This window comes from Lissotriton helveticus, chromosome 7, assembly GCF_964261635.1.
Source record: "Lissotriton helveticus chromosome 7, aLisHel1.1, whole genome shotgun sequence".
NCBI lineage: Eukaryota > Metazoa > Chordata > Amphibia > Caudata > Salamandridae > Lissotriton > Lissotriton helveticus.
In genome coordinates, this window is record NC_136068.1 from 965283834 (window position 1) to 965308438 (window position 24605).

At 45.1% G+C, this 24605-nt stretch overlaps 1 protein-coding gene across 2 annotated transcripts in view; it reads left to right on the top strand.

Moving 5' to 3' along the window:
* Window positions 1-12682: 12682 nt before the first annotated feature.
* The window catches only part of CANX (calnexin), a 574990-nt gene continuing 563067 nt past the window's right edge, over window positions 12683-24605 (top strand). Inside the window, exon 1 of one of the 2 annotated variants that reach the window (XM_078653533.1) lies at window positions 12683-12845. Coding sequence is in view for 1 of the 2 variants with exons in the window: in XM_078653534.1 (XP_078509660.1) it covers window positions 14465-14467 (3 nt within the window). In the remaining variant the exon portion in view is untranslated. Of the gene's footprint in view, window positions 12846-14232; window positions 14468-24605 lie in introns of those variants that run through there. The other variant, XM_078653534.1, reaches the window with a different exon arrangement.

Here is a 24605-nt window from a genome sequence, read left to right on the forward strand (position 1 = left end):
TTCCAAAATTTACTCGGTCACAATTGGAAACGAGGACTCATATGAATATCATGCGCCCACCCCAATTGAAATAACTTTGCTAGAAGTGGAGGAGGCAATCCAACAAAGTTTGGGTAATATAGCCCCAGGCCCTGATGGGTTGCCCATCGATCTTATTAAAAATAAACCTGATTTTGGGCACCTCTTTTAGTGAATGTTTTTAATAATTTAACATATGCTACAATCCTGAGTATGAGGTCCACGAGTATCATTGTACCGTTTTTTAAAAAGGGCGATCGTTCTAACCCCAGTTGTTATAGACCTATCTCTCTCATCGATAACACCCTGAAAATCCTGGGAAGGATTCTCTACAGCAAGATAAGGTCATGGGAGGAGGGAGATAAGATTTTAAGGCTGTGTCTACTGGGGTTCAGAAGTAAAGTAGGCACAGTGGAACAGTGTCGGAACCAAAACCTGATTATTGGCAAGTACACTGTTGCAAACAAATCTCCTATGTATCTCGCCTTTATGGACCTTACTTCTGCATTTGACCTCGTCAATAGGTCACGCCTATGGTCCATTCTTTTAAAACAAGGCCTGGATGAAGTTCTAGTCCACTTTTTAGCATATTTGCACAGAGATCTGAACGCCCGGGTGAGGATTAGTCAGGACGGGATGTATCAAGTGACATCAAAATTCATAGAGGTGTTAGACAGGGGTGCTTTCTGGTACCCCTACTTTTTATCTTATATATTAATGACTTACACAACTCACTAGTAAAACTCACCCATGATGTCCCGAGAATAAACGGTAATACACTCCCCGCCTTATTGTATGCTGATGATGCGTTTTTAATGGAACTTACCCCAAACACCCTATGCATTTTAGTACGAGGTTTTGTAGATTTTATGGCTGTTTTAGATTTAAGGACTTCTTTTTAAAATTCATTTTCAATTGCTTGCAGTCCGAAAAAGCACCCTATTAATAAAATCACTGTCAATTTGGATAGTTTACAAAGCACTTTCACTTTTTCTTATCTTGGGTTAGTTTACGCTACAAATGGCTCCTGATCCTATCATGTGGCACGCAGCAGAAGTAAGCTGTCACAAAGTATTAACACAATTTTGGGTCTACCCCAACCCAAAAGGTCTGAAGTAGTTTTAGCCCTCTAGAAAATCTTTAAAGTACAGTGTGCCCCCACCGCAACTATGGAGCATGAATCTGGGGCCTTACCAAATGCAGTAGCATTCAACGTGGAGAAAACAGACTATGCAGGAACCTTTTGGGAGTCCAGATTTCCTCCTCTGTATATGTGTGCCACAAAGAACTGAAACTGCCCTACATTGATGATTATATTAGTGCTCGTCCAGCACTGTTCGGGGTTGCAATTTGGAGAAACAGTGCGGCAACTCTTAACAGAGACAAAATAACTGACTGCCTCAGATGTGAGAGGGGTGGGGACATACCATGGCTCGCCGCCGTAAAACGAGAGCCTTAAGAGCGTGAACCACCTGTGCATCTTTTTAAACCTGATTCAATCCGAGTCAATTAACAAAAAGGTGATACAAGAGACACTGTATAAAAAGTATAGCGATGAAAGGTACCTGAGAGAGATCAAGAAAACCTCAGTTGTAAGGTATATGTCCATAGAGGACTGTTCTCACTTCCCATATACCTTTTAAAACCTACAGGACACTGAGAAAGAGGGTTGCTATTTCGCTTACGGGCAGGCACTATGAAATATTTACTATGCTTCCCTCTGGGCAATAATGCCGATCTTGATGCATTGCCCTGCCCTTGCAACGCACACAGTAACTAAACAATGTTGCACTTTTCATTCTTTTGTAGTTTTTATTCTAAATTCACAAAAGGATGTTTGATACCTTTCTTTAAAAAACGCGCCATTTCCGAATTAAGGGCTGCCTACACGTAAGTACTTAAACTGGTGGAAGATGAATTAATTTTCCACGTCGGATCATTCCTGAAGTCAGCCGTACGGACATGCAGAACTATGTGTGCCCAATAAAGGTCGTTAGAACTGTATAATATTGTAATGTTGTTAAATGCACCCTATTGATTTTTAATTTATGATATATTCTGCTTACCGTGGCCCATTTTAGTCATTGTTATAAATGCACTGTACCTTTTTGCTTGATTATGTTGCTATGTATGAATTGTCTTTTATTGTGCTTTTATAGATATTCTATATTCAAATAAAGATATTTTGAATTGAATTGAATTGAACTACTTCATTTAAATATTATGTCCTGCAGACAAGTAATGCTTTTCTGCGTGAGGCACCTTAAGGTTCCAGAACAGCAGTTGCTCATTTCTTGTTATGTGCGGCTGCCCCCCCACCCCAGGGCTCGGACATGCTGCAGTGCTGAGCTTATTATCTCCCCACCCTGTCCTTGCATACATGTGGCAGCCGTCTGCTTTTGTTTGGTTCAGCATATCAGCGCGGCAGCTGCCCCCCCCCCCCACCCCCACCCCTCCCCCTTGGTATTTGAAGGCATTGTGAAAGTTAGGAGAAAAAATATATACTTATGCGCTGCTATTAATAAGTGTTATGTTCCCACACTTCCCTTTCCCCTGCTCTGCTCCTTTCCCCTGCGCGCTCCCCCCCCCTTGTGTGCGACAGTGATGTCACCTTTTAGAATGTTGGTCACCTTGGTGTTCTAGGTGACAGTTCACTTTAGAGTTGCTTTTGACTGTTGGCATTCTCCAAGCGCTTCTATTGCTGAGCACACCTGCTTATGGTGTGTTGTCTAATCTATCAATAAAGAGTTAAACTTATTAGTGACTCCAGATTCATGCTTTACAAGATGAAGGCGTTCACTACTAACGTCTTAATTGTAGCGGTGCATAACTATAGTTTTATTTCCTCCTAACTTTCACTGGTCGTGACGACACCGCAGTCTGCATAAGGCGCAGAAGCAGCATTTGCAATGATATAGGTCTTGCATTTGCCAGAGATTAATCTATTTGGCCTTGTAAATGACAATGCCTTTAATGTATCTTTCCCCCCTTTAAATGCATTGTCATTTACAATGCCAATAGCTGAAACCCTCGCCAATACGAGACCTATTGCATTGCAAATGCTTGTTCTACTACGCCGAAGCTGTAATGCCTTTTCTTTTTAGGTCGAGCTAGACCACATGCGAAGCATGTCTAGCTCCACAACTATTGTCAGCCGTCTCCTGGTAATCTGAGACAGGGGCCGGGCACGAGCATCGACTTAATCTCGTGGGCGCGCACGGCCAGCCCCTGCCTCAGATTCACAGCAAGACAGGCTCTTGCCCGCGCGCACACACAGCCACACTCACGCATGCGCACACACATACACCCACGCAGGCACACAGACCCACACATTCCCATGCGCACACACTCCCCCCCTCCCCCACCCAGCACACACAGGGCTTACATACACACACAAACGCGCACACACACACACATTCCCAACCCCACTCACCGGGCACACGCAGGGCTTCCATCACTGGGGGGGCGGGCACCGTCAATGTGCCCCGACGCCCCCCCTCACCGGGTCTGTTATACTCCTCTCGTCCTGTTCCTCCGTGTCCAGACTCCGCAGCCCGCTCCGTTGTTTCTCCGCCCTTTACGGACAGTTCGTGCGTGTCACGCCTCTCCTTTCTCCCACCCGGAAATCCGATTTGCGTGTCAGGCCTCGCTCTCGCTGTCATCTGCACTGTGAGTGCCAAACGGGATGGAAAGAAATTACTCTTGTCATATAGTGCACGAATAGAAGTTGAGAAGAAAAAAATGGTAAACGGCGCTCTTTAAGCAGGCGCAGATGGCTCAGACGTGTTTGTTTTCTGTTGGTAAATACTGCTGACAAAACGGGGTTTGGAGAAAACCATTAGTGCATGAAACAAAATCAAAATACGTGACTGCGAAATTAACAGCAGCGCTGGCAACATATTGTGTCACCTTCTGGAACGGACCTGCATAGATTAAATGTATTTTCGTGGTCCCCAGGCATAAACTTGTCATTCATTGAGTCGTAGCGCCGCCCGCACAATGCAAACCCGGTCAGGTGTTTGTTGACCTCTTTGTATACGCACGCAGACATGGGACATTGAGCGTTTGTATCCCCGAGCCAGCACACAAAGAACATCTCCACAAGGGTCTCCGCCAGTCTGGGTGCGAAGATGCGCTTCGGGAATTCCTCAGGCGCTATAGTGCACCCGTCAGGATCTCAGCCCTGTCCCTTGTGATGACAACTGTGGTCTCATACTGCGCCGAACTGCCAGAAATATTAAGAGTTAGCAGCGGGTAATGTCCGACCCTTGCGGACTGAGTAATCTCCCCCCCACACACACACACACTCACACACCGCTTCCCCCAGGCCCCCCTTTTACTGGCCACGGATACCGCTGTCCATTTATCTTCGAGAATATGGAACTACGGGGACCCCGCCATTATTATGGTATCTGAAAAAAACAAAGCTGTCACTGGCCAGGCAGAAGCAGCTGCCTTGCATGTGTGATGTCAACACAGACGTCCATAGCGCTGCGATGCCCTGCTTTCTAAACTGTGCAGGGACAGCGCCTTTGACTTCTACTATCGGTTCTATCATTCTGCACAGCTACCAAAAGCAGCCTCGAGGAGCTGTGACCACAAACTCCCATCAGCACCCACCCCAGCCTCCGCAGTGTGTACAGGGCCCTTGTGATATTTTATGTGACCAGCAGTTTATTGTAAATATACTTAAATCACTCAAACAGTTCGTTCAATCCAATCGCCCACAAATTCAAGACCACTCGCTTACTTATAGCATAAAAGGCCACTTTATTCAGGATATATGAATTTCCCATCAGATAACCGTTCATTGAATATTATAACCTGTAATTTGGCAATTGAACACAAAACCATTTTATTTTATTATAAATCTGAATTTATACCGAAACCATCAAATCTATATATTTTCTTTTATTCAAACTTAACATACCTTCCCCAACATTTTCTTTCCATCTTTCCCCTCAATTGTTCTCTAGAAGTCCACCTAGCTAACTACTAACTGGAGAAGCCCGCTCTAGACTTTTCCTCCCCTAGGGTTTTATGCCACCCAGGAAAACCAAGGAGTTTTCCTGGCCCCACCTAAGTACCTAAACTACGTCCCTTCACAATTTTGAGTTGCACCACAGATTTACCTGCAATTCCTGAGCCAGCATATCCCTAATTTCAACCAAATAGTAGGCCATGCCCAAATGTGACAGATGTACGCCGTCATCTCTAAAGAGATGACCATTACTGCTTGTGATATTCTCATGTACAATAACCCCGATCTGCATGACTTTGCAAAATACTGGCATGGCTTTGTTCAATTTTCGCCGAGCCTTTTCAACCGCAGCATGACATCTGGCCTGCTGCCATGATTGTCTATAAATGAATTTAGTCCATATTAAGCGAGTGGTCGGCCAATTTGTTTTGAGGACCGCTAAGTCCATCTGCATCTGCTTGATGAGTGTGAGGCCCGATAACTTCACCAAATCGTTTTCTCCTAAATGGATAAGAAGATAGTCCGGGCAACCTCTTATGTGGAACATCTGCGTTAACGTTGGGAACAATTCAGTCCATTTCATACCTCCTTTTCCCTTCCACACCAATTCATGTTGGGCGCTAGGAATACCAAGATATCGTCCGTAAATCTGTTTTTCTGCAAACAGGGCTGCCCATTTTACAAATGAATGGCCTACCATCCACGTCTGTCTTTTAAATCTCGAATTCACTCCCCGAACAGTACCTGAAAGAAAATAAAAATTAGTCTGGTGCAATCAAGCGTGCCACCATCCCCATACAGTTATTTTCGCACATATCGTTTGTAACTGCTAGACTTCCATCTGCCAATACGCTTCAGGACATCTAAACCCAGTCCCAGCCTAGCTGCCTCCGTTGCTGCCCCTATACGAAATGAATGTGTGGCAAAACGTTGCGGGTTCTCTCCTAAAAACGTTAACGCTCTCCGCAATACTGCTAAGAATTGTGAACTCGTTATTTTGTCCCCAGACTCATGAATGAAAATGTGCCCTTGTTGAAAAGTATGCAAAGAAGAAAAATGAAACCATTCTTGTACAGGGCAGCAATAAGCAATACCACTGCTATTTAGAAAGACCCATGTACCCTGGCCCAACTGGTCAGTTTTGGACTTCCTAACCCATATGCCTATCCTGTGCTCCATGACTGAAACCTCTGTGCTGCATAAACCTCTGTCTCTCCCCACACCCAGAACTTCAGAGACCCTAAACGCACCAAAGAACATCCAAATCATGGCCAATCTAAAACGCCCAACTTCCCAAAGATTATAACAAAACAACTCCAACTGCTCCAACAATCGTTGTAATAAGTCAAAAGTAATGGGAGCTCTCGGCTGCTGAAACTTAATTGTCCTCCTCTGGAGTCCCCTCAACATTCTCTTAACCAAAATATTATCAACTGGGTCGAAACCCCACAACAGTTGACCATAAAAAGATAAACCTGACAACTTACCAGCGATGGTCGTGTGAGATAACCCTTTATCTATCAATGTAAGAACGAAGTCACAAATGTTACCTTTCTCTTTTCCTACTTGTCCTGACCTGCCTACCACCTGTGTATAGTGTAAGAACTCCTGCCATGCGTGTACATAACTTCTTCTAGTCGAAGGGGCAATTGACTGCTCGACTAGCTGTACGATCCTCATTCCCCTAGGGCCCAAAGGTTGTGTGGCACTTTCGTTTTGGAGATATCTGCCCCTGGCGCCAGCTCGCGGAAATTCTGCCAATGAGAGCGGGAAAGAGCGTCAGCAATGGAATTGTTAACCCCAGGGACATGCTTTGCTTTGAAGATCATGTTGAAACGCAAACTCAAAAGCATGAACATTCTCAGCAATTGCAACACTCTGACATCCTTGGCCTTCTGATTGTTAACCAAATTCACTACGGCTGTGTTATCTACGTGAAACAACACAGATCTGTTTTGGAATTCGTGACCCCAAACCAACAAAGCCACAATTAGGGGAAACCGCTCTAAAAAGGCAATGCTTCGGCCTTGATTCTTCCAATGCTCCGGCCAGTTCTCGGCGCACCACCGTCCTTCCCAGAAAATTCCAAATCCGCTCGATCCAGCAGCATCAGAATAAATTTGGACTTGCCACACAAAATTTTCATCCAAGAATTGCAAAGGTATGCCATTAAAACTGTCCAAAAAACACAACCACACTCTCAAATCCTCTTTGATACCTTTGGTTACACGAACTCTGTGGTGTGGGAGAGAGGCACCTGATAAAGACATGCCTAAACGTCTACAAAAAGTCCTCCCCGCTCTTACCACCCGACACGCAAAGTTCAAGTAGCCTAACAAGCGCTGTACTTGTCTTAATTCAATCTTGCGTGCGTCCAGAACCAAGAGCAAAAATGCTTTGATCTCACTAATCTTGCTATGTGGAAGGCGCGCTGTCATCTGTATGGTATCTAACTCAATGCCTAGGAAAGTCATGATCGTACTAGGTCCTTCAGTCTTGTCAGGCGCTAAAGGAACTCCTAATGAATCAGCAAGCAACTGGAAGTGTGTTAGTGCTGTTGTACATTGTCCTGTCTTAGCATCGCCTATGAAAAGGAAATCATCTAAGTAATGACAGCTGACACCTTCCCTACATATTTGTGAAAATATCCACTGTATGAATGTGCTAAACATCTCAAACAGCGCACATGAGGCCGCACATCCCATTGGTAAGACTTTGTCAACATAGTGATGTCCTTGGAAAAACATACCCAACAGTTCAAAATCAGAAGGGTGAATGAGTAGCAAACGGAAGGCAGATTGGATATCGCATTTAGCCATTTCCGCTCCCTCGCCCATCTTTGTAACTAAATCCATCGCCTCATCCACTGTCGTATACGACACTGAGGTATCTAAAGCTGATATGAAATCATTGATGGAACCCCCTTCGGGCCAGGAGAGATGTTGTATCATCCTATATTCACCAGTAGCCTTTTTGGGAATGACACAGAGAGGGGACACTATCAAATTCAGCAAAGGACAATGCTGAAAGGGGCCCACGATCCTGCCTACCCTGATCTCTGCGTCTAAGTTTTTACGGACCACCTCCGGCAATGCCTTCGCCGAACGCAAGTTATCAGCCCACCTCTGTTGACGGGGGCCCTGATATCCCAGCTTAAAGCCCTCTCGAAACCCCCAAAACAAACGAGCTGCTGTGTCAGTGTCAGGGTATTTATCTAACCAAGGTGTCAGACTGGCTAATCTAACTGGAGTAGGCGCCTTTTGGAAAAGTAGGGAAAGATGCGCCCCTTCCGCTAACTGCCCAACCACCCTGTTCTTGAAATCTGTGTTGATCGCTGAATCTGTGGCCGCTAAAACCACCTGCTGAGGAACCACAATGCGTGAGCGGATGACGCCCCCCGCACTGGGAACAATCGTGCTTAAATCGGCACATTGGTCAAGTGCACATCCCCCGGTTGTAGTTCCAACAGGCTCCTGTACCCGAAGTGACACTTCTTCCCCAAGCACCCGCTCCAGAATGAGCGGGACGCCACAGAAAGGGCCGGTAAGGCACTGGCAAACCACTTGCCGTGTGCGTTGTAGCCAATGGGTGAGACGTGGAAATCCATTGGAGCCAAAGTTCGGAATCCCCGTCCCCCCACGGCTTCTCAGCACAGATGCTGATTCGGGCTCGAAATTGCTCGTCATAGTTCAACCATGAGTATCCCCCAAAGTGTAGCTGCGCCTTCCTGACGATATCCATGCACTTATATAGAGCAACAGACCTCTCCGGATATCTTTCGCAATAAATACTTGCATATATCAGGAAGGCTGAGGTCCAATTCTCAATTGTACGAGGCACCCTGGGACGTCGCGCTAACTCCCATTCCTCCTCGTTTGAACCCTCTTTGGCTTGCACATCACGGTGAAGTAATTTGAAGATATCAACAAACTCATGGTTCCATATACGTTGCTTGGTCTTATCTGATAAGTGTGACCCCAAGGGCATCGCAAGGCCCATGTAAGGAAGGCGTTGTCTAACATTAATAGATACCATCTGATCTGACACCGCATCCTGTGTACGCCCTCCCTCCAGAGTGACTAACCCCTGAGGTGACTCTCCTGCACCTAGTGCACTAAGCGGTGTCAGCACTCCAGATCATATTGAATTGTCTAACGACACAGTCTTCCTACCTTCCCTCTTCCCTACTATTTTAACCACAGGTAAATTTCGGACATTCGCCCCTCTATCCCGTCCATCATCCCACACTGCCCACCAACGAGGCTTACCGCATGGTAGCTGTACTGCTCGTTGCTGTAATTCCGTTGGAGACATCCGCTCTTGATAATCTCTTGGGGTCAGCTCCACAACAGAAGAGTCCGCACTTGACCTCTGAAACAATAAAGAAGAGTTTGTTGCCCCCCCTGCCCTTTTTTGCACTTTACCAGCTGCACCCAAGACGCTTTGTTTATTCTGCACAATTTTCTTGCCCTTTATCGATTTTCCAGCCTGTCCTTTTTTGGCCTGACTAAGATCAACCCTCACCTCTGACCCCCCACTAGTACCAGGACAAGCCCCATCCCCAACCCCGCCATCAAAGGTTGACCAAACCAGATCAGCACTCCGCTCTAGAGGTCTGTCTGACCGCGGAAAATCCGCTCTGGATTCGCTATGATATACCTTACCAAGCCCCTCAACGTACGATGATACAGTATAGGCAGCCGCGTGAACAGATGGTACATTCTGGAACCCAACCATCTGCGCATCAGCCATGTCGCGAGCACCTCGCGAAAAAGTGAAGTCTTCTGTGGAAATATGTCTCTCTGAGTGGTTGTCAGCGGAGCTGGGGTGCTCAACCCAAACCCACTGACCTTTGCCGCTCCTGATGTGTGTGCTCCTCATGTTTGTTGTGGCATACGGTGAAGGGTGAGCACGTGGAAATAAATACTCGGTATCCCATCTCCTGACCTCCTGACCTGAAGAAAATGTGTCATTTCTTTGCTCAGGTTCGCCGTCATCCTCTCTTTCTTCCTCACCGTCAGAATCATCGTCGAACTCCGAATCACTCGCCTCCTGCGTCTCCTGAGGTACCCCAACTTGCTGATTGGCCCGGGGCCCTCCCCGCATAGACAAGGGTGGCCCTTCCAAGGTAAAATCTGCTGTTCGCACTAACTCACTACTATTCTGAGGTAATTTGCTGGGTATCGTGAGGTGGGGGGTATCCTGAAGGGTCTGCACTTCAAATTCTTCATCATCGTCACTATCACTGGAATAAGCCACCAAAGAGCCCGTCCGCCCCCTCACGATAAATTTCTGACTGACATTGGGTTGCCCATGGTCCATGCAAGAGTCATCAAAAACGGGCAAAACGCTCACTGGTGGGGGTAGCAAAGGTAATCCCTGGCCGCCCGAACTATCTTGGGTAACTGCCAGCTTCTTTACGACCTTTTCTTTTCCTTTTCTCTTGAGGGCAACCTGCGTAGCACCCTTAGAGGCCCCCATGGTTGTGCCCACGACCTGCGTATCCACCTCAGAAATGTTTTGTCTGCTATCAATATCACTCACCGCTTGTGGACGGGTGAGGGAGGTAGCACTGTGTACCGCCGCGAATTTTCCTGTCACGCCAGGTCTCGACGACTTGTCAACACCTGCGCTCAAAGAGCGAGCTCTCCTGTTCCCCTTTTTTACCGAAGCCGGCTGGCAAGCCTCAATGGCATCCTTCACCCCCTTTGCCGCTTTTCTCTGTGGGGGACGCTTAGGTGGAAGCATCTCTCGAAGAGCCGACTGCGTCTGCATGTCTTCTCTCCCTTCTTGCTGAATAACTCTCAAGGCTGCCACCAGCTGCTCACTCATTTCCATGTTGGAAAAAATTCACTGCGAAAACTAACCTCTCTCTAAACAAACCACTCGTAAATAACCCTGCTTGACACTCGAATTTCACTAAAAGAGCAAAATCCCTGACTCTAAACTGCCTGCGCCTAATCTCCTCACACCTACGCGCTGAAAACCCTACTCTGACGCTCCCTCCCTATCTCGCGCCTGGACTAAACCATCGTGCGCGAAATCCGCAGGGGGAGACGTCTCGTGCCGCTCCCCCTGCAGAACCAGTGTGCCCCTGTTGTTATTTTTAGTTATTCCCAAACGTAGATTCCCAGCATCAGATCCCAAAAGATGCAAAACACGGACCGTCTACTCTCAGTATTGGACCCAAATTATCCCTTCTTGCTAAATATGTTGTCCATCTGAGGAACTATTGTGCAATTCATATCCGCTAACCTCTTCCCCCTCCCCTCCGATAAATCTCCACAATTCAGCCTGAGTTAACATCTTTATCGCTTGAGGAATGGTGAAAAAGACTACAGATTATTGCTATTGCACTCCAGACCCATTTCCCACTAACTGTGAGTCTGAAGTCATGAATATTACCACTTGTTTAAAACTTCTATTTACTATCAATATAACGAGGCATGAGGCAGCAGTTACATCAGAACATTCCGAGACCATTAGAGCTTTTGAATATGTTTGTTCACCCAGATATAATGCATCTCCCTTTCTTCTATAACATGCAGCTTGAATCGTCCTGAACATGAAAAATGCTTAAATAGGACCGTGACAAAGTTACATTGAAGCCCTGATAGCTCCGTCGGTAGAGCATCAGACTTATAAGCTGGGGTCCAGGGTTCAATTCCCTGTTCAGGCGCATAGCATCTTATTCAACTTTTATCTGCTATTAACTATATTAGAAATGAAGATTTTTTTTTTTAGCTTTTTACTCTTCTCTCTCTACCGAAAGGTGAGCTCCGAACGTGTTACTGGTAGCTCGTGCTCTGAAGAGGGACGAACAGAACTGGGAGTCTTACAGGGCCGGGGCGAGGTCAGTCTCACCCCTGCTGGGGACCCCCCTTCCCTGTGGCACTGCTCGTTCTGCCCTGGCTCGTGCACCGCATGCAGCCTACAGAGAGTGTGGAGACACAAGCGAGGTGTAAAGTGAGTATACATCAGTGTCCCACCCTCTACTTCGATGTGTCACTGGGAGCTCATACTGTGAGGAGAGATGCACAGAGCTGTAAGGTCTTACAGGAAGAAAGGAGAGTGCCATCCTGCCCTCCTGGACAGCAACACCACCCTGCCCTAAAATAAAACACTTTCTCCATCAAATATAATCCATGATATAAATATGGAAGATTACATTTTACCAAGTTAGGAAACTCCTTAGTAAATCCGTTTTCATTTGCACTACGTTATCAAAACAAATTGCATTGTTTTCCCACCAAGATACAAAAACAAGCATTTGCAATGCAATAGGTCTCGCATTTACACGAGTTTAAGATATTGCATTGTAAATGTCAATGCCTTTTATTTATGTTTTTGGAACCGAAAACAGAAATAAATGGCTTTGTTATTTGCAATGTCAATAGCTCAAACTCGCGTAAATGCGAGACCTATTGCATTGCAAATGCTTGTTTCCTCATTTCACAGCCCAGCTGTCATTACCTTTCTTATTTATCGAGTCTTTCGTCTCTTTTCAAGCCCTGTGACCGCAAACATTATCCAATCCGCGCACACTTCCTAGCATCTCAAATCCTAACTATCCAATCGAAGTGGTCCACGCAAGGACGCCTCGCTGAGCCATGCCTGGGCACATTGACAAGCGTCTAACTTAAACCAATCACAGCCTCCAGCGATTGGGGAGGCGGGCATCTAGCAGTTAACCATAGCCAATCACATGCCGGCGTGAAGGGGGTCAATGTACGGTTCGGGTTAGTCTGTCTCCTCTCTGCTGCCTCTGGCTTTTCGTCGTTGTGGCACGTGACGAAGCCGGATCCGTTGCTGGGTCGTAAGCAGGTTGCGGCGGAGGCCTGACGAGGTGAGATAGATGGAAAGGGTTCGTGTCGTGTTTCTAGGGTCGCTCTCTTTTGTTGCCCCACCACCTCACTTTCTTAAAGGGGTGCGGCTGACATCTAAACCAAGGGCCGATGGCGGCCTAGCCTGGCAGACAGTCCCAGCGCCTAAGCGAAGTCTGAGATGTTAGGCCTTGCCCATGTTCTCGAGGCGCCCCACCTTAAAGCAGCCCCTGTAAAAGAGGTCTCATAGGATTCAGGTGCATCCATGTTGGTTGCATGATTGTGGAAGATGGTTTCAACTGTGTTCTTAGACGCAATTTAAGCGCATTTTTTCGTAGTCATTTCTGTTTTTGAAAGGCCTTATTTGACATGCTAGAGTATTTTTATGTAGGTTGATAGTAGACAGCCGTTCTGACCTATTATGTAAACGGCTGACATGTTCTCTGGCAAACATGCAATATTTAATGCATTGCACATAGAAGGAACTTCGATGTGTTTTACAAGCCCGTTGGCTATGCACAGCCCGTTGATGTGGTGTGAGGTATCTGTTCAATGCATTTTCAATCATTGTGAATCTCGCTCAGGAAGTGGAATGAAAAATCCTTTGTGTTCAGTTAGAGAGGTCCTGGCATGATGAGGGTTTAGGTTCGGCACCGAACATTTTGTACTCGCCTATTTATTCCTTTCTCTTGATCTGCAATTTAACCTTTGGATTATACATACACCTCCATTTTAACCAGTAATATCCACAAAAAAAATGGTATAATATACACATGGTAACCGTAGGTAATAATTATTGTGGGATTATTACTGCCCAGCTGTCTGCTTGCTTCCTAATTCTTTTTTGAGCTGCTAATTTAGCCGCTTCAAAATCCCAGCCCAATGTGTTCTGATTGACCCCCTAGGTGCAATACCCCAATCATAGACTTGATTAGGGCGGGATATGTGTATGTGACGGCGACGTTCATTAAGATCCTGACATCTGCCTGTCCGTGAGAGATTGATGGTTGCTATCCTAGGGTGGAGGAAATGGGATGGGCGCAATAAACTACTGTACTTCACGTCATAACGTGAAATGAATGATTCTGATAAGGGCAGTTGCGTTTTTGGGAAAGTGCATCATCCCGGTTGCACGTTATATATTGCAGATACCCTAAAATTAAAAACAGTATTTTTTTGTACGTTGATCGTTTTACATTGAAGAATGTGTTGTTTACGAGGTTACATGGAATACATCGTCAGCTGGTAAGATCAATACACAGAAAAGTGGGAGCAGCAAGTCACAGCTGCTGATGGCAACCGCTTCCCTTTTAAAATTGTTAGGCTGCTAAAGTGTAAAGGAAATGAAATAGATCTCCAGCTCCCAGTATCCCATGATTGAGAGCTGTAATGTATCTGTTGTTTGTATAGGTCCTTTGCCATCTGTTGGTCACTCCAAAGCGTCCGAGCGGAATGAAGGATCTGGATGAGTAGAACTGACGACGACTACTTGAAATGTGCTTAACCAGTTGATAGATCACGAGTTTCTCTGTGTGTCCTAAATGTGGTACTGGCTCCAAATCCCATCGTGACTCGCGTGACCCAATGAGGCGATCCTCTATGAACATAACGGACGCAGAGAGGTCTTAAGAGCAGTGTTCAAATGGTGATGATGCGACTTGTTCCTGCATATGTAAAATGGTATATTTGTAATAGCTGTTCGAGAGATATCCTACATTTTCAGAGGAGCTGGTAGTTACTTCTTTAAATACTATATACATTGATGTTTGTCAAATGTTCGCTCATTCGTATTAAACAACCAGATTGGGGTCGTTGTTTTAGTAAATGGGAAGCGTGATGTGCTTCACGGAGCTCACCGAGAGAGAGAGCGAGGAAGGCGTTGTCCAGGGTGAACCTGTTGGACGGGTTGACCTTGTTACAGTTCATTCGGGAAGCCAACTAAAATACTCATAATTATCGATGGAAGAACATTTTATTACGCAAGATGTAGAAACATTAAAACGTAGTATTTCATCACGGAATGGGGGGGAGGGTGCGTCTACTTTCCCCGTCATGTTACTTTTATGCAGAGGGGTCCCCGCCTAAGGGAGCTTAACCTTTTATGCAGTCGTTAACATTCACGAAGCTTCCTCCTCCAGGCACATGATAATGTGCCAATTGATGGTGCATCTTGCAAGGCTTCAGGACAGTCTAGTTTTGCTTACGTGACCAGGTAGTCGAACTTTTCATGTCTCTAAATTTCCAACTGACTTTTTTTTCCCCCTTAGTAATAACATTTTGTATTACGTTTATGGTAAATTGGACCCGGAGCGCTCTGCACTATGCACGTATAAAGAAAGTTGGAGCGGTTAGTCCAATCTGAAAAATGCAGACATTTCAACTTTTGATATCTTTTTATACGACTGACTAAATAAAATGACACTTTTACATAGCACGTGCTTTCTAGGTCGTTTATCTTTTCATATGGTATTCAAAAACAGCTTTTAAAGGATTAGCATAATTGGAAATGAATTTTGTCATGCAAAGAACGATAGGAGGGTGACATGAGTTCTCAGGTGTTTGAAAACTTCTGTTGGACATAAATAGTGATCCGGACCTAGCATGTGGTAGCTAAGCCTAATATCTGCACACCTAACCCCAGTTTACGGCAGTACAAGAGAAAACACAGTAAAAAGTCTTATTGCGCTCGTTTTGTGCTTTCATGGTGCTAGCTCCAGCCACCTTTGGTGTTAATCAACCATACTCCAAACAAGTGCAGAATAGTTAGAACATACAGAAATGACACCTAAGCACACACAGTCCAATTTGCATTTGTTAATTCTTTTCCTTAAGTTTCAAATTTCTCACTATTCAAATCTAGTCCAAACACAAACAATACATGGTTCTTGTCAGGAACACATCCAATACATAATTATTCATAAGCACTGCAGCCGACACATTTTCAAGGCTGCAAGATCATGTTAAACAATTAAAGGTGCACATATTGTCTGGTGATGGGAAACGGCCTAGTTGAGTGAGGGATGTCCAACCAGGCCAATCTTGCTTGGAGTCACCATGAAAAGTACGTTTAGCAGCCATGTAAGGAGGTTGGTGGTGGTCTTTTACATGAGCAACTTCTTAATGCTGGTTTAATTTGCTCGGAATTCGTAGATCATATTATGACACGAGCTGCGGAATGTAGCCTTGTTTAAGAAGCGAGGCACACTTTGACTCAATAGCGTTACCTTCATTAATGTGTGATTACCTAATTTGTAAAAGGTGCTAGGCAGTGAAAATAATGTGCTGTGCCTCTGAATGGAAGTGTGGTTTGTGCTCCAGTCAATCAGAAAAGTTGTGAACACCTTTGATTGTCCAAAGTTTATCCATTCTGTCATTAGCTAGATTTACTATTCATGAATACATAATCACAAAGGAAATATGCAAGTAAAACTGTTCTCCCTTGGTTACTTAAATTTATGTAGGAACTAGCTATGCTGCTTTCTCTGACCAGCAAATCCTAAGTAGTGGGCACCAGCCCACCATAGCCCATTTTAAACACTGGCATTTTAAAACTTTCTGAATTTAAGCATATAATCTTTAGTTTTTTGCTAAGTTTTTAGTTTTTTAGGTTTTGCCAGGAGAAGCTGTAGCTGGTTGTTTGTTGAACCTCATTGAGCCATTGGTTGTTGGACTTTTTGGATTACCATTAATTGGTTGGGCTGCCCTTAAAGCCGTGGCATTTTATGGAAGGTAGCATGAAGCCTTAAAGAAGTAGGCAGCACGCTACAAACCATAAAGAGCGGATCCCCCAGGGACCCCGCCCCACTTCGGATCCTCAAGGAGGTAGCCCCCACGGTTATTCCCTCTCTGACCCAGTTGATCAACGCCTCATTCCAACAGGCTGTTGTACCACCGAGCTGGAAGACAGCGGTCGTAAAAGCTCTATTAAAAAAACCTTCCCTCGACCCCGAAAATCTAGCCAACTATAGGCCCATCTCCCTACTCCCAGGAATCAGCAAGATTGCTGAAAAGCTGGTTAACAGGAAACTTTCCCAGTTCCTGGAGGACAATAACAAACTAAACAGTTCCCAGACGGGCTTCCGCCTGGGGCAGGGCACCGACATCGCCCTCCTGGCGGCGGTGGAGGAGGCCAGAACACTACTGGACGAAGGGGGGTCAGTGGCAGTGATCCTCCTCGACCTAAGTGCGGCCTTTGATACCGTTAACCACCAACTTCTCATCAGAAGACTCAAGAGAGTTGGTGTAGATGGCCTGGCACTCTCCTGGCTATCATCTTTTCTGACCCAACGGAACTATCAGATCTGGGAGAAAAACGCTCGCTCCTCCGAAATTCCCCTCCAATGTGGGGTGCCTCAGGGCTCCTCCCTGAGCCCAACATTATTCAATATCTACATGTCCACATTGGAGGAGGTTATCACCCCGTTCGGAGTGAGCGTAGTAAGCTACGCGGACGACACTCAATTAGTGGTGTCGCTATCCCACCCTAGACAACAATCAGCTGACTTACTCAACTGCCTCACGCAGGTCCACGGCTGGATGAACAGCTCGGCCCTGAAATTAAACGGGACAAAAACTGAGGTTCTGCTCCTTGGCCCGAAAGGACTCACACTCTCCTCCAACATCTGGCCAGCCTGTATGGGCCCCCCCCCTGCTCCAAAAGAAGAAGTAAAAAGTCTTGGTGTGTGGCTTGACAAAAACCTCACGTTCACTACACAAGCAAAGACAGTAGCAGGGATCTGCTTCGGGCTTCTGAAATCACTGAGGAAAGTCCTGCCCCTACTACCGCTTAAATCCCAAAAACTGCTTATCCAAGGGCTAATACTCTCAAGGCTGGATTACAGCAATGTGATCTATCTGGGCGCCCCCGAAGCAACGCTGAACAAGCTCCAGAGAATCCAGAACATGGCGGCGCGGATTCTCACAAACACCCCTGCCAGAGCTTCGGCTAAACCGGCCCTAAAACTCCTCCATTGGCTACCGATAAGGGAGCGGGTCAAATTTAAGGCTCTATGCCTGGCTCACAAATTACTACGAAATCAAGGCCCCCTTGTCCTCAGGAAATTCATTATACCCTACAAACCCACAAGACCCCTCCGTTCGGTCACGGAAAACCTCATCACGACCCCCAGGCACAAGAAAGCCCGCTCTGGAGGAAGACGTTTCGCGGTCCACACTGCACGTCTCTGGAACCTGCTTCCCCATGACCTGCGACTAGAACCGCAATATCTCCGCTTTAGGAAGTTGCTCAAAACTTATCTTTTTCCCCAATGAGTCACTTTTGCCACATTCCTGACTGTTCTGCCCCTTCTTATTTCCCCCCCCCGTCCTTTCGCACTTAGGAGACAGGGTCTACCAGCGCTGGGATACCTCTTGGTGACTACGCGCTTTACAAAAATAAATAATAATAATAATAATAATAATAATACTTGCCTGTCATAACATGGCAATACCACTCTATACCCCCCTGCCACACAACCCAAGTGCTGGATGTGACCTCTTGCCAACTGCTGTCTTGCGCTGGCACATTCATATTTTAGCTGCTTCTAAGCTTGTTGAACTGCTTCACAAGTGTTGGCAAAACCAAATGTTCCAAAAATTTCCACAGTGCATGTTTGCGCTTATATAGCAACCATCTTGTAATTCTTATGGATTTTTTAAAACTTTATTACAATATGTCCACTGTATATGCGATTGCATTGGATGGAAACAAAAAACCATGACAAAGCCAACATGTTGGTGTCCAGTAGCAAAGATGAGATCTATTGGCCTTGCAATTTTTTTTTTTTTTTGCATCCCTCGTCTCTCCACCCTCCTACTTAAGTAATTTTCTTCAGTGGATGTTCATATCAGGTGCCCAGTTCTACAGCTGAAATCCTGGTAGTCCTATTTTTACCATGAGGATCCTATTCTTCTTCTTTTTTTTTTGTGTGTGATGTTGAGGCCCTATGAAACAAAGTTTAATAAAACAAGTACGTTTCTTGGTGACATTTCTACTTTATTTTTATATTTTTGTCATACCTACAATTCTTGATGGTCTTTCAGTGCCAAAAGTCCACACCAGTGGAAGCTGTGGATTTTAATAGTGAAGTTAATAATCTATATTATTTATAATATATAATTGTTGTGAAGTTTTCACCGTTACTGCTTGTTAATATTTAATCTCTATTATTTACAGATGCCCCAGGGGCGTGAAATTTAACAATATCTACTTCATCAGCTTGTCTCTAATATTTTGCTAAATAGAGAAAGGTTGGGAATTTACTTATGATTTCCTGCCCTGCTTCTGTACATTCTTGTGAATTCATGAAAGCCTTACATCTGCACTACTGCAAGAACATATACCATAGGTGCACTTTTGTGACTTTCTTAAAGAATTGGGCCTGGTGTTTTTTGAATAAAATTCTCTAGTTATTGGCTGATTTCACTGTGAGTGACTGCATTCTGCTCTTTCACAAGGAGCATATTGGCACGCAAAGTACTTTTGTTCAGTGCCAGGAACTACTGTAGCTATGTGTAGTTTTTTAGATCAAATCTTTTTTTTTTTTGTGCTTTTGCCAGTGTTTGTTATAATGATGAGGGCCCAGCAGCTCCCACAATAATAAAGTTTTACAAAACCCATGTCAAAACAAGACACGCATTGACCTAAGCAAAAGAGTGTCCTCCAAGAATTCCAAGTAGAATGCTTTAAAGAGTTTATTCTAGAATGCTGACACAAACCTTGATGAGAACACCTTTGAATTTAACGACAAACTTTACGTACAGATCGAAAGTGTCAGTATGGGAGCTTCCTGTGCCCCTACTGTACATGGCCAAATTTGAATCTAGGTTTATCTACAATGTAATTGCTCCATTCTCTGAATCAATTACGCATTGTTCCAAGTATGTAGACAATATATTTTTTTTATCTGGACTGGAAACCCTAAGGAGCTACCTGTATTTGTGGCGTGGCTTAACTTATATGACCCCAATATGCGATTTACATATTGCACCAGTAATAATAAAGTAGAGTTTTTAGACATTACCATAAAACACAAACTTCATCAATTGGAAGTTGATCTATTTGTTAAGCCCACATCCAGTAATATGATACTACATTTTGACTGTTCTCACTCTCAATCACAGAAAACCAGTATTCAGTTTGGCCAATTCGTGCGCAGGAACTGTACTAATTTATCTGATGTTGACCATAGAGCTCTAAAGATGAAGGAAAAATGTATAGCCAGATGATACCCCAAAAGACTGATACATGACTCATATAAAAGAGCGCATTATTTTGATAAACAACGCTTGTTAACAAACCAGGCACCAAAACGTATAAAAACTGGTGTTTGTAACTTGTCATTCGACGTTGAATGGGAAAATACGTCAAATAAAATATTCAAATTCTATTTTGAATGCTGGAAGGGAAAAAGAACAACAAACCTCTGTTCGCACATTGTAGAAATAAAAATTTTAAGGACTACATTGGAAAATCACGGATGTCACAGCAGAAGTCCGGTATTCAAAAATCCATCGATGGCAATGCTCTCTCAGTTGGGAATTTCAAATCTGCGGTGTGCAAATCGTTTGATTTTACTATTGAAACTACAAACTGGGATATCAACGGATATAACTTGAATTTGATAACTCTAACTAATTGCAAAACGAGTACCATCATATACCTACTGTGGTGCCCTTGCCAGCTAGAATATGTGGGTGAACATCTCGATCTATGGCCACAAGACTCGCGGTACACCGTTCTGCTATACGAACCAAAAAACTGCCCGGACCTCTGGTGAAATACTATATGGAATCATCCCACACACAAGATTAAATTCACTGGATTATCCTAGAAAAATTACACACGAAAGTAGGCATCAAGAGTATGGAAATCTGCAAATTAGAAGTTTTTGGGATTTTCAACTTGGATATCTACACTAGAAGACTGAATAGTGAAATCCCATAATGTTTAATTAACTATCTAAGGATGTAAATTATTAACAATCCTACCCTTTCTCTACCCTGTTTTAGTCATCTGGGGTATACAATAAAATAATCCCTTATGGCAGACGTGATTGACACCCCTCCATTCCACAAGTCCTTACATATATATATCAGAAATAACTCGGTTGCATCATATATACACAGTAGTGGATGAATACTAGGGCAGTTTTTAATATCCAGTTAGGCTGTAGGTCTGCATCTTTGCTGACAACATAAGGCAACATGACTATTGATAAAATATGAGTAAGCCCACATAACCAAGATACTCAATCAGTACATGCTTATGTAGGTATGCCTTACCATGTAAATTATTATTACCTGAATAGCCATGAATAATCAAACACAACTTTTACAATATGGCGGCCAACAGAATACTCTTTGCAGATCTCGAAAGTATGGTAGAGCACTACATATCGACAAATGCGTCTCCTTTCCCGTGAGAAACTCAATATGCTCTCCTTCCACATATGAGTGTGCTGGTTTGTGTAAAAGGATCAATTACCATCATACGTGAGGCTATTAATCTCCCAATGTGACCGTCTCAAAAAGGCGGCCATCAATAGGCCATTGTAGTTTGCGGAAGGATGGTCGCATACTATGCTTCGGCAACTTCCGTAACTAGAATCCACCCTCCCCTTGAAAATGAACACGCTATGAGGTGAGCGGCTATGCAGTCTGATCCCCGCTGAGATGTGGAACTTCGGTCTCCTGTTTGGTAGTAGGAAACGCAGTACCCAATTATGTATAAGGAGTAGAAGTAGTCGGAAAATGTTGGCAATTATTTCATCGCCCATTGGGGTAAGAAAATTATACTTTATATGTCAAAGGCTAGGACAACCGGGACACAATCTAAAACTAGTGTGCGCTTATTTACAGCCTTGAGCCGCTTTCCAATAACACAAGACTGAGCTGCCATCTAGATATGCCTTTTGACATTATTATCCCTCTGAAGAAACCTTAGGTTGAACGTCAGTTACACATGACACTAAAGACCGTGTTACTAATACATAGGATACATATATTATAGTTTAATAGAGGTCTGATATCTTTTATCATCTTTTCTTAAAGACGTGCGAGATCTAGGATCCACAAAATTGGAAATAGATACAATCACAGGACATTCCTGGTATTGAATGTACTTGCAGATCATTGACAGGTGAAGTCTGTCATACTTGCATAGGGCTGTGATGCAAAACATTCATGTCCTCGCACAGTCTTAATCTTTCACTTCTCCCCCTCTGCCCTCATCTTTGGGCAACTCACCTATTTGGGTTTTAGTTGATGTCTGTGTCTTTACACACCTCTAACATACATATCCTGTAGTATGGCGCGCAAGGCTTCTCTACCTTTTTTTCTTTTAATTTTAAGTTCATCACTACCTTATGCCGCTTAGAGACATTACCATTGAATGCTTCCAGTCGACGTCGGGTTACATTTGCAGAGTGATCAAATGAATCCACATGATGTCTAGGGATCTTTTTTGAACACTCTAGGTGGATAAAAGGTGGCACATCGCGAACAGGGCGTACAAACTAGTACTAACCAGGTTCCAAAATTAATTAAGAGGGCAACTATGACCTTGATTCTGTTTTTTTAATTCATTGGTACATGAAATGTTTGACAAATACATGCTTCCTGACGAAGGCTTACTGTCGAAACGGGCGTAGGAGATTGGATTATACAGCCATGATGGATAAAATGAATACATTAATTATACAGCCCTTGAGTTACAAGATCGTCTGATGAAGGAAGAATATATTGCATAGTGATTGCTTAGCTATCATACCTGATAATAAGGATTTTGGTCCACTTTAGAAATAAGAACTTTAAAAAATTTTTGTTGGCTGCTTAGCAGAATTGGCCCATTTGTAAAAGCAAAAAGACTTGTACAAAACCCAAATAGTGATGCCATAACTTGGTACCCAATAAATTTGGGTTTTGTGATTCAATAATAGAAAGGGTGTCTCTTCCTATTATCGACTCGCAGTACCATGTACGAATATTTTACGATCGTAATGCGGTTGGAAAACATTAGCATTTTACAGTTTACCTCAAGTAAGTAGTAACCCAGTCGCAAAGGGGAAGGGATCCCCAGGGGACCTCTTTGTGAATGGTTGCGATAGGACCACTGCCTGCTCGTAAAAAATGATAAGTTTAATTTTTCTTTTTGAAATGCATCCCTTTTTAGGTCTCGCGTGGCATACTGCGCACATGCGCAATCGAGCTCATGAGATTTTGTTTTAGAGTGTACTTCACTAGCGAGGGTTAAGCCCCGCCCCTCTTCTCCATTGGCTGGCCTCCTAAACGGTGGCCAGCCATTGGAGAAGAGGTCCTAGTGACGTTCTCCTTTCTCTCTAAGCCCCGTCCTTTTCAGACGGGGCTCCTTGACTTCCTGCTGCCGTAAAAGCTTTCTTTACTTCTTTATGGGGCCAACAGATGGCCCCCCTTAAGAAGATAAGAAAGCTTTTACGCCAGCAGGAAGTCAGGCGCTTTTTAATTTAATTGTATTGTTGTTTGTGGTGCAGTTTCGTCTCCTGTCTAGGCTGTGCGTTTTTTCTACCTACGTGCCGATAACCACAGGAAGCTTTGAAACACAAGCCCTCCCTCCCTCCCTCCCTTCCCACCTCCCTGTCACAGGGAGAGGCTGGCCCGCCTTCTGACCCGAGGAAAGGGAAGTAACTTTGTTCTGTGAGCGATCGGTGTGTGGAACCAACCCGGACAGCAGCCATGTGAAGGGAGGCGACCCCCTCCGAGCAGCTCCAGATGACGGCGGCATTGTGGAAGCACATTAAATCTCTGGTGAGTGGCCCGGGCCCCGGCCGTGTTTTGGAGTGCCGGGATACCCCCATGGGCGGGTCCACCTGGATGCAGACCTGCTTTTCCGGCTCTCTCCTGGCTCACCTGTTCTGCTTCCGAGCAGACAATAGCGGGGCGGGCAGGGCTCGCTCATCAGCGATTTCTGTGCCCTTTATTTTACTTAGCCGAGGTGTGCATGGGTGTGGAGTTTTCGTTTATTCTTAGATTCCTGCAATGGTGCTGGCAGCGCTTCTCGCCTCCATGAGGCCGTTTGAGTCTGCAGCACTAGGTGTACCAAGCTCCACTCCTCATTGCCCATGTGAGGGTTCCGCAGCAAAACCAAAGTCCATCAGGAAGGGAAGGAAGCCGGCGGGGCCCACCCGGCCGCCGGCAGTCCCCAAGGTGTGCCGCAACTGCCGCGTGTACCCTATCCACCGCCTCCGCCGTGCAGACGGATTCTCTATTGCACGTCACTGTCCCCTGCTGCAGGCACTGTTGAGAGTCGGTTGCCGTCGCCCAGCTCCACCACCTCCGATGCTCAGGGCCAGTAGGGTGGCAGGCCGCAACTCATCCCCGGGTTCAATCAATCTGTCTTCCCCCAGGCGCAGGTACTACCACTACACAATGGTGTCTCATGCGGATCTCCCGGCGCTGCCTCCTCCATGTGCACAGTCCAACCCCAGAGCTCTTTGCGCACAGCTTCGTACCGCAAGGGGAATAGGCTGCAATTCCGCTTACCGAAGGTGTCCAGGCCTGCCCGCATCGGGCCCCAAGTGTCTCTCTGCTATAGTCTGCGCAGTCAGGTACAGGGCCGCTACTTCCGCCTGTATCTGCGTTCCTCGACATCCACACAGTATTGAGTCTTCGTGTCGCACCCAGCTACCCGTCCGCTCACTTACAGCCCCGTCCTGCAGTCTAAATCAGGATATTTCAGGATTTAGTGGCCCAGGTCCGGAGCTCGTCTAGAAGGCGACCGCCATGCTTGGCTGCCAGCCACGCCCCGA